This window comes from Vanessa cardui, chromosome 22 (assembly GCF_905220365.1).
Source record: "Vanessa cardui chromosome 22, ilVanCard2.1, whole genome shotgun sequence".
Classification (NCBI taxonomy): Eukaryota; Metazoa; Arthropoda; class Insecta; order Lepidoptera; family Nymphalidae; genus Vanessa; species Vanessa cardui.
In genome coordinates this window covers 11,040,703-11,055,177 of record NC_061144.1, presented here as the reverse complement: position 1 = coordinate 11,055,177, position 14,475 = coordinate 11,040,703, and the positions used below count along the sequence as shown (strand labels likewise).

At 31.4% G+C, this 14,475-nt stretch overlaps 1 protein-coding gene across 1 annotated transcript; it reads left to right on the top strand.

Annotated features, from left to right (window-relative positions):
* The first annotated feature begins 8,377 nt into the window (after positions 1-8,377).
* On the top strand, positions 8,378-12,965 carry LOC124539371. Its single transcript, XM_047116743.1, has 4 exons — positions 8,378-8,479; positions 10,779-10,906; positions 11,401-11,591; positions 11,985-12,965. The coding sequence occupies exons 1-4, from the start codon at positions 8,446-8,448 to the stop codon at positions 12,427-12,429; spliced, it is 798 nt and encodes a 265-aa protein (XP_046972699.1). The 5' UTR covers positions 8,378-8,445; the 3' UTR covers positions 12,430-12,965.
* The last annotated feature ends 1,510 nt before the right edge of the window (positions 12,966-14,475 follow it).

The following is a 14,475-nucleotide window of genomic DNA, read 5'->3' as shown; positions in this document are numbered from 1 at the left end:
GGTATAACTATATTAATGATTACAAAGTACGAAAACATTGTGATTGTGACGTTCATTATATTTGTTTCTCGCTAAATTATTAACTACGATATCTATACTAATATTTTATTTCAAGTAACTCTCACAAAAATAAGGGTTATTTTGTGTTATTTTCGGTTTGTTTACGAGCGTAACGTATTATATAAAAGTAAACACGTAATACATATATTTATTATTATGTACAACAGATTACGGTAATTATACCCGATTTTGATACGTATATGCTACAAATTTTCCAATGATTAGAGTCAAAATCGCGTGTCATATTTTGATATTTAATGCTGCTGTTCTGCGGTGATTTATGAATTTCTTTTTACCGAATACCTTTACAGGACTACATTATGATTACAATCTACAAGAATGGCTTTCAGCGTAGAAGTGTACGCAGCTCCATTAAATAAATAAATATTGGACAACATGACATACATTACTCTGACACCAATGTAGGTAGACAAAGCATTGGCGTCATATAATATTCTTTATCCCTACTAACAGGTAGGAATGAAACCGGAATCAGGCCTAAGTTTTCATTCCGAATAAAGGGAATGTATTACTTCCAACTTTATAACTTGAATGAAGAATAAAATTACTCTCTGATAGATCCGAAATTTTGATAACAAGAGTTTCCTTGCCTGTTCTTAGTGCACGCAAGCAAAGGGTTTACTCGTGATCTCAACTCGAGATATCCCTGATTATTTCAAACATTCAGAAAGGAAAGGATCTAGGTGGAAATAAGTGGGTTAGCTGGGAACAGTCGTGCACCTTAGATTAAAAGGGCGTATAGACCAAAGTTCTTGAGAGTAAATCTCACCAATCAAACCTTATAGCCGACCCACTAGAATACAGTACAATCTATGTATTTATAGTTGAGAAGCGTGTTAAAATAAATGTGTGTCTAGCACTAGGTATTTAGGAGATTTTACAGCATTTTACACAATTCTAAAACATAGTTAAACCTAGTAATCGTTTTACTCCGGAAACAATTCTATTGTCAAACATAAAGCTATGGAAGCAAGCCAAAATAATTTTGACCGATATTTATTTAGTGTATTGACCGATAAAGCGTCCGAATTCTTTTTGTTTCAAGTAAAATTACTTTTAGGATCTTTTCGTCGATTCGGCTATTTTTTTAAATTGTAATTTGGCCTTCGGCTTAAAATAATTTATAAAATTAAAATTTACTATGTATAAATAATTTAGATTCTTGTATTTATTATTAAGAGTCTGTTTTCATTATATAAACAGCTGTTGTGTGTGTTTGTTTGCATATGTATATCCGTATTATAATCAATAGAAATGTTTAAATCATGTTATACATTTATATTAAAATATACTATTACGATTATCATATATAGCAAAACAGAAACACGTTTTAAATTAAATATTATATAAAAAAAAAAACGACGTCGCTATCGGAATAATAATCAACACAATAATAAAAGTCAAGGAAACTCACTCTTAGCGTTTTTTTTAACGAAATAAACTGGAAGTTTATCGACCCACTTATTCACTAAAATAAACAATGGAAACACATGTAAACTCACTTTCAGTTTAAATTATAACCACAAAAAAATGTATTGTTTTTTCTTTTTTTTTTTTTTAATTATGTGTGGTGTTATACGGCACAGGTTTTAAATATTTCGTCCAAAAAAATAAATAACACAAAATCACAACGCGTGTGTCTTCTAACGCGGCGTTATCGCGACTGGCCTCATCATATTAACGCATTTATATTTATCGCTTATATATTAATAGCCATACGAATTTTAATTGTGCGTATCTAAAACGACGGATTGTTGAAACTTTTGCTGTCCACGCGTTTTGCGTTTTGCGATTTCTCATGGCATGCGTGGCATTGTTTTATAATTTTTGTGTTTTATTTATCGGAATTCTATTAAATAACCTTCTAAATAAAACAAAATTTTGAACAAAGTTGCTTTATATTAAATATTAAAAAGAAACAACGAAATAAATTGACAAATTTTAACAAATAATTAAATGACGAGATAATAAAATATTAAGTATAATTCCGTGTTAACGTGTTAAAAATAACAATATAATATTGTATAACAGAAAGAGACAAATAGAAGGGAAAAAGAAAGAACAGTACCATAACAAGGAGGGGACAGTTAACTCTACTAAGCCGCGTTAAAGAACTTCGATTCAAATTTCATAAATATGATAAAATAAAACAATGATCAGGCTGAATAGTTAACGATCTTTGGTTATTAAATAATAATAAATAAAAAATATGAGACAACATCACATACATTACTCTGATCCCAATGTAAGTAGCTTCAGCACTTGCGTTATGGAAAATCAGAAGTAACGACGGTACCACAAACACCCAGACCCAAGACAACATAAAAAACTAATGATAATCTATATCGACTCGGCCGGGAATCGAACCCGGGACCTCGGAGTGGCGTACCCTTGAAAACTGGTGTACACACCACTCGACCACGGAGGTCGTCAAAGATAAAAGATCCGTTAATCATACTAAAAAGTGTAATAATATTTGGCATGCTCTGTATATATGGAACACATCGTCAATTATTTGATGGACTAGCTCTTTGAGTCCCCGGATTGGAATGGCAATGTAGAGCGTGTTCCAATCAGTATCTGAATAATATGGCTAGAAATTCCTAATTCAGAAAACCTGGAGCATTGATTCTCTTTGTGATACGTCTATGGGCATAGTGTGAGCACAAAGTGGATTGTGAAATTCCTTGTAGATAGGCAAGTAATAATACACGTTTTATTATTTTGTATTTAATATCTATTAATAATTATATTCTTATTAAATTTGATGAGCTGTTTTTCAACTTGATAGTTAAGTTTGTATTATGATATAGTTTTTTATAGCCGTTTTTTTCTATTTACAAATAAATTTAGCTCATTAATATACTGAAATTGAAAGTAAATACACGACAATAACATTTTTTTGTTTGTTTTATATGAAACGTAAATACAATATTGATATATTTTTGGGGGTGATTGGTCCCTTCAGAGCATCTACAGGTATGATCATCAAACAGTATAAAACTATTTATATATAGGTTTTTTCTTCTTCGTCTCCATTCAAAAATATTTATTGTACAGAAATTTGTATTTTGTTAAGAGTATTATTTTTATGAAATAAAGTTTTCTTATTTTTATTTATAATTCAATGTACATTTTGATTAAGACTTTTCGTCTTATGGAACTTTTATGTAAAAGCAAACATTAGTCTAATTATTTCTTTAATAATATTCTCATTACTTAATTTTTATTAGTTTATAATTATATAATGATTTTGAATAGAATGAATTTGTGACTTACCAGAGCTATTTATAGCTAATGATATAATACATTAAATAGATAAATAAAATATGTATAGATTAAGTAATAAAAACCTAGTCATAAAGTAATCTATAGTTAAATATATTCGAACATATATTTTTTTAAATATATTCACGGAAAAAAGTAAATAAAAATAGTTTTTAAACTTTGAATCGTCATTTTACAGAATTGTAAAGCTCTACTTCTGGGTCAGAATAGATTGTGTCGAGAAGAACCATTTAGAAACTTTGTAGTTACTTGTTTTCCCATATAAAATAAAAAGTTATGTACAACATTTAAATAGAATTAAAATTATAATATATCCCGCCTAAAAGTCAACTTTATAAGTAATATATTTATTTTTGTACATACTTTTAATCAGATGATCAGATCAGATGAATCGATTAGCAAAATAAATAATAAGTGCAAAATCTTAATATATTTTATGATTTTTTTTTTGGTTCAGGTTGGATTTATTGAATTTGCGTCTTCGGACACTTGGCGTGAAAAGCTTAATTTTAGCTGGTGTTGTATATACACAATAATGATTAACCTTGATTATTGCGGGGTTCGTTACCACAAGGTACGGTGGTAGCTCCATCCACCACACGAGAATGCGTCGCACACTAAATTAAGCCTTGTTTCAACGTCTCCATAAGATTTAAATCAATTTTATTCAAGTAAACTTCACAATTATGCGTTTTTGAATCGTCAATAATTAAATACTACATCCGCTTCGGAAGCAGCCTCTAGCGAGAACAAACGGCAAGAAACTCGCATAGTTACTCTTTCTCTTTAATTTCAAGATTTGCCATTTTTCTAACTATATGTATTATTAAAATGATCAATGACGTTATAAACATTGACGTAATACTATGGAAATCCAAATATTCTAGTTGAGTATCCATTATCAGTTAGTTGTCTAACTTTTCCAACTACGTACAGAATCGATCAATGAAAATTTCACGAATGTTTCGAAAATAAACTAAGTCCAAGTACACTGTAAAATCAGTTACGTCAAGATTATTTCAGTTTAATGGTACTAATATTATAATTTGCTTTCTAACAATGGGTAGAAGTCACACCTTTTTGTTTTTTTAGCGTTCTAAACAAAATAACTTTATTGATAAAAAATATGGATTTGATAAAAGTTTAAAAGATTGATCAAGAACTAAAATTTTAACTCAATCTAGGTGATTTAAAGGAGAGCAGCTGTTTTTGACTCACACGTGTAACAGATAATTTTAAACGCCTGTAAAACAAATATACTAACACTTTAGGTGAAGTGAATAATAAATTTGTGAAAAGTATATCGCCAAGCACGAATCCAGAAACCTGCACATGATATTTACAACTATATTTCCAACATAAACTAAATATGACTGATTCTTTATAATAGAGTTAAAGGGGCGTAACATCCATAACTCAGAAAAGGTATCGTACGATTATCACCATACGTTTTATCATTGATAATAAAACTCAGCATAATTATAAAAGTTTATTTTATTGCAGTGTTCATTTCATTCTTTATCAATCATCAAACAACGCTAAAGTTGTGTCCGATTATTTTAATTCGTTCTAATCCAATGATACAATAACTGCTTTAAAGATATCGATAGTGCTGAGTTATGACTCCAGAGGCGTCACGTATGATAAAGGAATTTTAATACCAGTAAAGGGAGAGATTCGTTTGACATTAAATGGTTCTTTTTATTTAGACGAAATACTTAAATTAAGAGTACCAAAAGCCGAGCCCTCTGGATGGAACGTGTACGAGAGCCAAGCATCACGGAATTTTCATGAGTTTAATATGTGTACAAGTCATCTCGAGTTTGTCGTTGAAGGAAAACATCGTGAGGAAACTTACATGTGTCTAATTTCAACTAATCTTTCTGAAGGCATTGAATTTGTGTTCTATGAGACAATGAAAGCAGTTGATTGGGGAGTTCACTTCTGTTTACGCACACACTTTTTTTTGTGTATTTAATATGCCATAAGGACGACATGATCATTAACTATATTGGACTCACCTTTGAAACCGAAACACTAGATACTAACTACTGGTGGTGGTAGAATTTGAGAAGTAGTATATAATCTAGACGGGCCCTACAATAGAATGGTTATCTAGTACACATGAATTAATTGTTGATTAGTTGATTAATCATCAATTAAGTTTTTTTGTTAACGAGATAACATGATCCTCTAATTATACCAGCCGGATAAAAAAATAATCAAATATGTACTTACGTCTTTATGAAGTGTAAGATAATGTTCACATACGACCTTTTTCATTAGGGGTAACGATAACTAATTACTATTTAAGGAACCCTAATTTCGTACAAATCTAGCTCATATCGTTGTTGGGCACGAGGCAAAGATAACGTCCGCCGTATCCGAAGACAAACTGCCACGTATTCATTTATTTCAATGGGGTAACCCAATATATTTCTCAGTTTTTAAAGAGATGTGATTAAACATTATTAAATAAATAAATCTTGTTACTTATATTTATACTTCTATTTTGCTTCTCCCTGTAAAATGAATGTTATTTCACCCCACTGTTCCAATGGGAGTTAGTGAAAAGGCGTTGCAGAATTTTATTAAAATTAGACATATTTAGGTTTTCGAGCCATTTTTCACTAGGCTTGGCTAGGATTTGAAAGCGCAACTACAGTTGAGATGCTCGCTTCCAATCCACTGACCTATGTCCGTTTTTTTTTGTAGGAAAATTATATTCGGGACCAATATAATTTTTTTTGATCTCTTTGTTTCATAAAAGTTTAGCTGATCTTTTACGAGTTGATTGTCAGGTATTATTCTTACAACATTTTGTTAATAATAGCGTATTTCTTATTCTGATGTATAAGCTATATTACTGTAAAGTTTCAAAAAATCCATTCAGTATTCTTTGCTTGAAAGAATGAAAAACATATGTACATACAAACTTTCGCCACTATATTATTAGTTAGGATTAGTCTATATTCTCTATCACTATGCAGACTTTCATTATATTTCGGACAGTGATTCAGATATGATATACTCAGATAGAGATATACCAAGTATATTAGTTACTATCAAACAATCTATTCATTATCTAGGATAATTACAAAACATACATAATAATATTAGATTCATATTCCATTTATATATTTTCCCTATCGATCACTTCATCGATCATATAGTTAATAATTGTAATAATACATATTAGACAATATCACATACGTTACTCTGATCCTAATGTAAGTATAAGTCTCGGCCGGGAATCGAACCCGCATGCATGAAAACCAATGTACAAACTACTCGACCGCGGAGGTCGTCGATTAAGTTAATTTGTAATTTGTAAAAAAAAATCGGATAATGCTTGAATCTCTGGGGACTATTGTATTATTTTGTCAATACTTTTACAATATTTAAAATCTTAAATTAACAAAATAATATGATCGTTATTGCAAGGTTATGTCGATCGGAATAATTTACATCTGTCAAAAATATAAAGCTATCTTGTTTGGGGTATAAGTTTCAGATCTCGAGGCACTTCTATCACCAGTCAAATCAATAAAAACTTACATATTGTCAAACGGCCTGAATCTTCGGTCCGTACCGGAAAAAGAAAAGTTATGTATAGTTAAGTGTAAGTAACGTTATCCCTGCAATTCTTATACTAAGTATCAATGTAGTGTACCGTTACAGCGATAAGTATAGTTAGATGATAAAAGTTGATGTAAAAAGGGGCAAGGGCATAAATAAGATATGGTGCACATATAAAACAACAACAACAACAAAAGGAAAAGACGACCTCCGTGGTCGAGTGGTGTGTACACCGGTTTTCATGGGTACGCCACTCCGAGGTCCCTGGTTCGATTCCCGGCCGAGTGGATGTAGTTTATAATAAGTTTTCTATGTTGTCTCGGGTCTGGGTGTTTGTGGTACCTTCGTTATTTCTGATTTTCCATAACACAAGTGCTTTAGCTACTTACATTGTGTCAGAGTAATGTATGTGATGTTGTCTTATATTTGTTTATTCATATTTATATATTCATTATTTATTCATATTAAGTATACATGCATTTTTCCAGTGCAATTAAAAGAAAGGATTGTCGTCATGAAATGTTACAAGCAACGACAGTTTTTTCACCATACCTAGATAAATGTTTGGAAACTATTTTTTAACTTGCTCCGATGCTGTTTATTTATTTATTTATTTATTGGATTTGCTAGCGATTTTACATTTGTAATTTTAACATATATACAATTAGATGATATGCGTACAAAGATTATGTAAAATCATTTAAAAGCAAACACTACATGCTAATGAAACTAATTTCTATTACTTGCTACAACAACACAAGTGATAAAAAAAAAACAAAACAAAACGAAAAATGAGCAGAAGAATATTTAAGAATACACACATTTTGGCTTAAATATTTCTTTGATATATACACAGACATTTGCTGTTCAGTCGTTTCGAGACTTTCTCAACATGAGATAGACTTATGTGCATTGGTGGCGTAAGGCTCACACCGCCCACGGCCTGGCATTGCAAAGGGCCCCGAAATTTTAAAAGTACAACATAACATTGGGATCAGAGTACTGTAAACAAAAACAAGGGCCCCGCAAACTGTATCTTGCCCACATTAAGATTCGATCATGCTCCGCCACTGCTTATCAACATATTATCCATCATCCAAAAATATGTCAATCAAATCGATATCTCAATATCCAACATATTCTGAAAAACTAGTTTCAATTTCCTAGCACCACGGGTTTCCCTGGGAGACCAACATCTATGATTTCTTTATCAAATAAGGTGTAGCATCTAATATTAAATCAACAAATTGAAAAAAACCACAATCCGCTCGTCGCACCCCGCCTTTAATTCCCATTGGTGTAACGACGAGCGTTCGCCGACCAATCACAGCAACGCTCGCACACCCCATTTCGAAATTTAAATATTTTAATTGAATTCCCTTCAGTTATATTTCAAACGTTGCGTAGTGAGGTTGTCCTGTGTTTAACGTGAAAAATCTATTATCATAAGCTGTTATTTGTGATTTATAACATTTTATAAGTTTTTAATTGGATTATATGCCAACTGTGACGGATAATATAGGAAAGAAAGGTTTGTGTATCTTTTTTCTATAATAATCGATATTCAAATAAAAAGAATTATTAATCGAACAAAATTAGCGTACATACCTAAAGTATTTTTATATAGGTTGGCGGACGAGCATATGGGCCACCTGATGGTAAGTGGTCACCATCACCCATAGACAATGACGCTGTAAGAAAAATTAACTATTCCTTACATCGTCAATGTGCCACCAACCTTGGGAATTAAGATGTTATGTCCCTTGTTCCTGTAGTTACACTGGCTCACTCACCCTTTAAATTGAAACACAACAATACTGAGTACTGTTATTTGTCGGTAGAATAACTGGTGAGTGGGTGGTACCTACCCAGACGGGCTAGCACAAAGCCCTACCACCAAGTTAAGTATCAAGTGTGAATGATTCTTTTATTCCGACGTTTACGTATATTTTGTTATGAAATACTGCAGGAGTTATTACACAATATAAACAAAAACAAACAATTATTTACAGATACGTTAATTAAGTTAATTTGTATAAACAATAACGTTAATATAAATATAGTATTATACGAACAATCGGATTTTTTAAATTAAGCATGAAATTTCCGTGAAGTTATATTTCAACAAACATAACTATTACCATCAGTGATCGTTTTTATAATGTTACAAATAGTTATAATATGTACCTCATCCATCCTCCTGCCCTTATCCCAATATTATTTGGGGTCGGCGCAGCATGTCTTCTCCTTCCATACTTCTCTGTCAGACGTCATGTCACAAGTAACATTATTTCTAGCCATATCGTCTTTCACACAATCCATCCATCGTTTCCTTGGTCGTCCTCTACCTCTATATCCGTCCACATCCATGCTAAAGGTGTGATGTTATAATATGTACTTGATTTGTATGGTTATACGATCACCAAATTACATAAAATCGTTATAAATTGTAGCCTATATTTTAAAACTATATTACTGTAAAATTTCATCCAAATCCATCTAGTAGTTTTTTTTTTGTGAAGAGTAACAAACATGAATACATCCATCCTCACAAACATTTGTAGTAGCTCCTCCACCTGAAAATCAGATCAGATGTTTGTTCACTAATGGTTACATAATAATAATGTCTATTAATGCTTCTTTGTATCATTATCATAATTATATTATTATGTCCTTTTATTTTAATACTTATTAGAATTTCCTGATTATAAGCTTAGACATTTTTCGCCCACCCACTATATACTTACCTATCTGTACTTCATCCTTAGCGTAGTATTTTAAAACGAAATATTTAATAAGTCAAGTAAAAAGTAATAGTCTGTATCGACTATTACTGTGGCCTCCTCTCCCATTAAGGAGAGGGCTTGGAACATATTCCATGCGGGTTGGTGGAATGCACATGTGGCAGAATTTCAATGAAATTTGACACATGCAGGTGTCCTCACGATGTTTTCCTTCACCGCCGAGCACGAGATGAATTATAAACACAAATTAAGCACATATAAACAGTGGTGCTTGTCTGGGTTTGAACCCGAAATCATCGGTTAACGTGTTGTAACCACTGCTCGGCCATGTCGGCTCTAAATATTCAATACTATTCATAAAAGAGACTCTTCGTCAATATTTCTTGTTTGAGGTATTTTTTTTTAATATTTATTTATTTAATTGGAAAACATACAGCCGTTGACAAACAAAATAATAAATACTTAACAACTACTAGGCCAATAACAGTTCTCACATATATGCTAATATTGTAGTACAAAATACAATAATATAATAACATTTTTTTCTTTTGATTTATAAACAAATGTAAATATAACATTAATGTTATAATTAATAATGAGTTATACAAAAAAGTATTCTAATACACAAACACTAAAACAGTGAACTATTATGAGCTATCACCGGATGTATTTATCAACGGAAGTACTATATTTAACGCGCGAACAGATCGTAATTTACATTTATAATTATGTCATTATTTCTTGAAAAATACAAAAAAATAAATTTATACAAGATACATTGTTTATTTTCTGAATTAAAACTGTTACACGGCTTTACCTGTATGTCTCTTGTGAACAAACCTGTCTTCTCAAACCAAAGATTTAGTTAGCTGTTTATGTCGCATATTCCATACACTCAGTGGAATCTAAACCTATAGGGACCTAGGATCATGGAATTTGGTACTAGGCAAATTCTTGTAGCACAATCATAGACAAAAATTGAAAAACTGTAAATTTATTATTAAAAAAACATTCATTGCAAGTTACAATAAAAAACTTGCAATTAATGTTTTTTTAAATGTGGCTTACGAAATGTGTTTCAAACAGTTTATCAAAACTCAATGGCGTCGGATCAAGACTCCTGTTCTGATGAAGAGCCAGATAGTGAGATGCTCAGCGACGACATCTGTCTCCAAGACAGCGATGACGACCGACAAACCTCGAGGAGTGTTCAGGTATTTATAATCATTGCCACTGTATGAGATGTTCCCAAACAGTCTTGGTACTTGTATTAATATATAGATGATAAAAAAGCGTCGAGTTAATACCTGATGACTTCCAAGCAGGATATATTAATTTAAATAATTGTATTTAATTAACATGACTTTGTATTTTTTAAATGTTAAAAAAGAGTAACTACTGAGTTTCTTGCCGGTTCTTCTCGGTGGAATCTACTTTCCGAACCGGTGGTAGCTTCACTTAATTGTAAAATGACGATTCAAAAGTGTTTGTAAAAGCCTACTTGAATAAAGTTTATTTGGATTTGATTTGATTAAGTCTTAGACTTCAAGTAATGTATATGGTTAATGCAAAATGAATACTTAGATAAATAAACGAATTTTGGCAATTTGAATGAAAAGGATATATTCAGTAACCCTGCAATTTATTATGCTCTTTTCATGAAATTAATCTTTTATCTTCAAAAATATAAGAAACAAAATTTTCCTAGAGTTTGCCGGAAGATCTGCCAACATTAAACTCCTGCATTCTCCGACCACCTCGCAAACTCTTCACCAATTGTCGAGAGCGCTGGCGACAGCAGAACGTTAGCGGTGCTTTCGCTGAGCTTAGAAGACTGGTGCCTACACATCCACCGGATAAAAAGCTCTCGAAAAATGAGATCTTAAGAATGGCAATAAGGTATAAAAGTTCATAAATTCAATTTTATATATTGACATATATAGCCCGTAATATGATTATATTTATGATCATTATAGGTAACATATCAGCTTTTAATAAATACAATAGACACTATAATAATTCATTTATTTACTGTATGGTTCAAAAACAATGTTTATATTCTTTATTTTAAAATTTTCCTATTGTTTTATTAATGTCAGACTTTTTCGATTCGTTTGTGTGAAAATAACGGTTAATTGGGAATAAAAGTGCTTTTTGAACTATATTAATTAATACTAAGCCTTTTTGTATTATTGTTAATAATATGTTTTGTGAATTTAACGAGAATACATGAATAGGTATTCTTTCAATATGAATATTTTATGCCATTATTATTTTTAGCTTCTGTTTCAGATATATAGGTCTTCTGAGTGAAGTACTTGAATGGCAAAAGAACCACGGGCTGGTGATAAATAAAGAGAACTCCGGACTAGCCATTAAATGTGAATCGCCTTTAAGCCCAACATCAAGACGTTTGCGTCTCAAAAGACCGTACTTGGACGAAGACAAACGACCCTATGAAACAGATTACATTAGATTTGGTAACGAAGAAAATGAGGAAGTATACCGAAGAAACTTCCAGAGAAGTACACCAAATAATAAGACTGATTTTTTCTTTGGAAAAGACCATTTGAAGGTATTACGTAATCAGTATTACTTCCCTTCAAGATGGCGACAAATTCCTCTGAGAAATTTAGCAGGAGAGCGCAATGGGAATAACTTGTTGATGATTGCTCCAGCAAAGGGTGATGATAAAGATGGATCGTGTAAAGATAAAGATGATGGCAAAGATAAGTAAAATATTCCTGCAGCAATAAAACCCAGCCACACATAAAAACCAAAGACAAGATACTCGTAATATCATTGAGACAGTTCGTATGATCACAACACCAGTTAAATTGTTCGAAGCATATATTTATACATACTCTGATTTTATGTTCAAAATGAAATAGTTGACAGAAAACCATGTTTTGACTATAGATCGTGGATTTAATAGAACAATTGAGATGATATCATTACTTATAATATTAGTAATCCTGTGTTAGGAAGATCATTGCGAGAATATCTATACAAGTTGTATAAAGCGTTGACGTATGGGTTTCTAGTCTAATCGTCTTCTAACGATCGTTTTCGGAGTGAATAGTGTTGGATATTAAAAAAATAGTCTTCTGATTCAGAGAGAACTTGTCTGAAATGAGTTCGTAATCTCTACTCTAGGCTATTGTAATATTGATTACGTGTAATATGCTGACGATAGCATGGGAACGCGATTTCGTGACGCCTGTTGAAGAGAATTAGAGGACATCGCTGTTTGTTTTGGGTATTTCGGTGTACTAGGGCGCACTGGACATTGGTTAGGTATCCCGTTAGCTTCACTTAATTGTAAAATGACTATTCAAAAGTGCTTGTAAAAGCCTACTTGAATAAAGTTTATTTTGATTTGATTTGATTTGATTCGCTATTGTATACTTGGCTTCTGTATATTAGTAAGTATTATTTCATGTTGGGGAAACGCATTAATTTTCAATAGGCTATCAGTAATTAGTCATATGGAGGATAATCTGCTTAGATTTGTAAGTGTAGTAATATGTCTGTACCTGTATTATTTATTGTTTACATTTAAGTTTAATTTCTTTCAGCTGTATTGTTATATTTAATGATTATTTTTTAAAACAATTACTAATAATTTATAATGAGAAACTAAATATTAAAAATATTATTAAAATCTATATCGTTTTATTTGTATAGTTAATTCCTTTACTTGTATAATTAAAACCTTTGCGAAGTTCTTATACCGTCAACCTATCAACTATCTATGAGACAAGTTGTGCCTATTTGCCTACGGTGCCATCACAACCAGTAAACGCATATTTGTAAATTATTTCCAAACATACGCCCACTTCCATTCTCTAAAACGCGGATAAGGTGTGTAAGATAGCCTAAGACAGCTTAAATCAATCCTGATAAGTAAATATTATCTCTACTCCATATACCATTATTTTTTAGTAAAATTTTGTCTCAATCTGGTAGTTGAAGGTATTAAAAAGTGGAACTAACCATAAATATGTAACGTTAAGTTTCATTACACATAATTAACATTACACATTATAAAACAAAGCTTACCCCTGTATGTCCCTACGTATGCTGAGATCTTTAAAATTAGGCAACGGATTAACGGATAGGATGCGGTTTTTTTTAATAGATAGAGTAATTCGAGAGGAAGGATTTTGTATAATACATGGACGATATAGTAAAGAAACAATGATAATTTTAGAAGTTTCTAATGTGATGTCGTAATTAAACAAATTCTGTAGAACATTTAGTATCAGTATCCGTGCGATGCCGGGGCGGGTCGCTAGTTTATATAAAACGCTCAATAATCAATCTGACTTAAATCAAGTGCCCAAGGTCAATAACCGTTTTGACCTTGACAATTTTGACATTTACATATTTTCGAAATAATATTCAATAAAATAATCCACAAAAATTTCTTCTAATGCATTCATTTGTTTTCTTTTTATTTGTACTCTTTATAAACCCACCCTTTATATAAACTGTAAACTGACACGTGCGCTAAATTTTTTTTAAAGATAAATATGCTCGTGCTCACAATAATTGTTATTTAATAAAAACGATATCAGGAACACGTTTTTATTGTAATGGATCAATGAGATTTAAAATATATTTTACAGTCGTAATATAATCGAATTTATATAATGAAATAATGGCGGATCATTTTTATATAATATATATCATTATAGGATAAGATAATTTTCATATTAGGTGTATTTTTAAGTAGCTTTTATGAGTTCTTAGAATACTTTCCGAACCGGTGGTAGCTTTA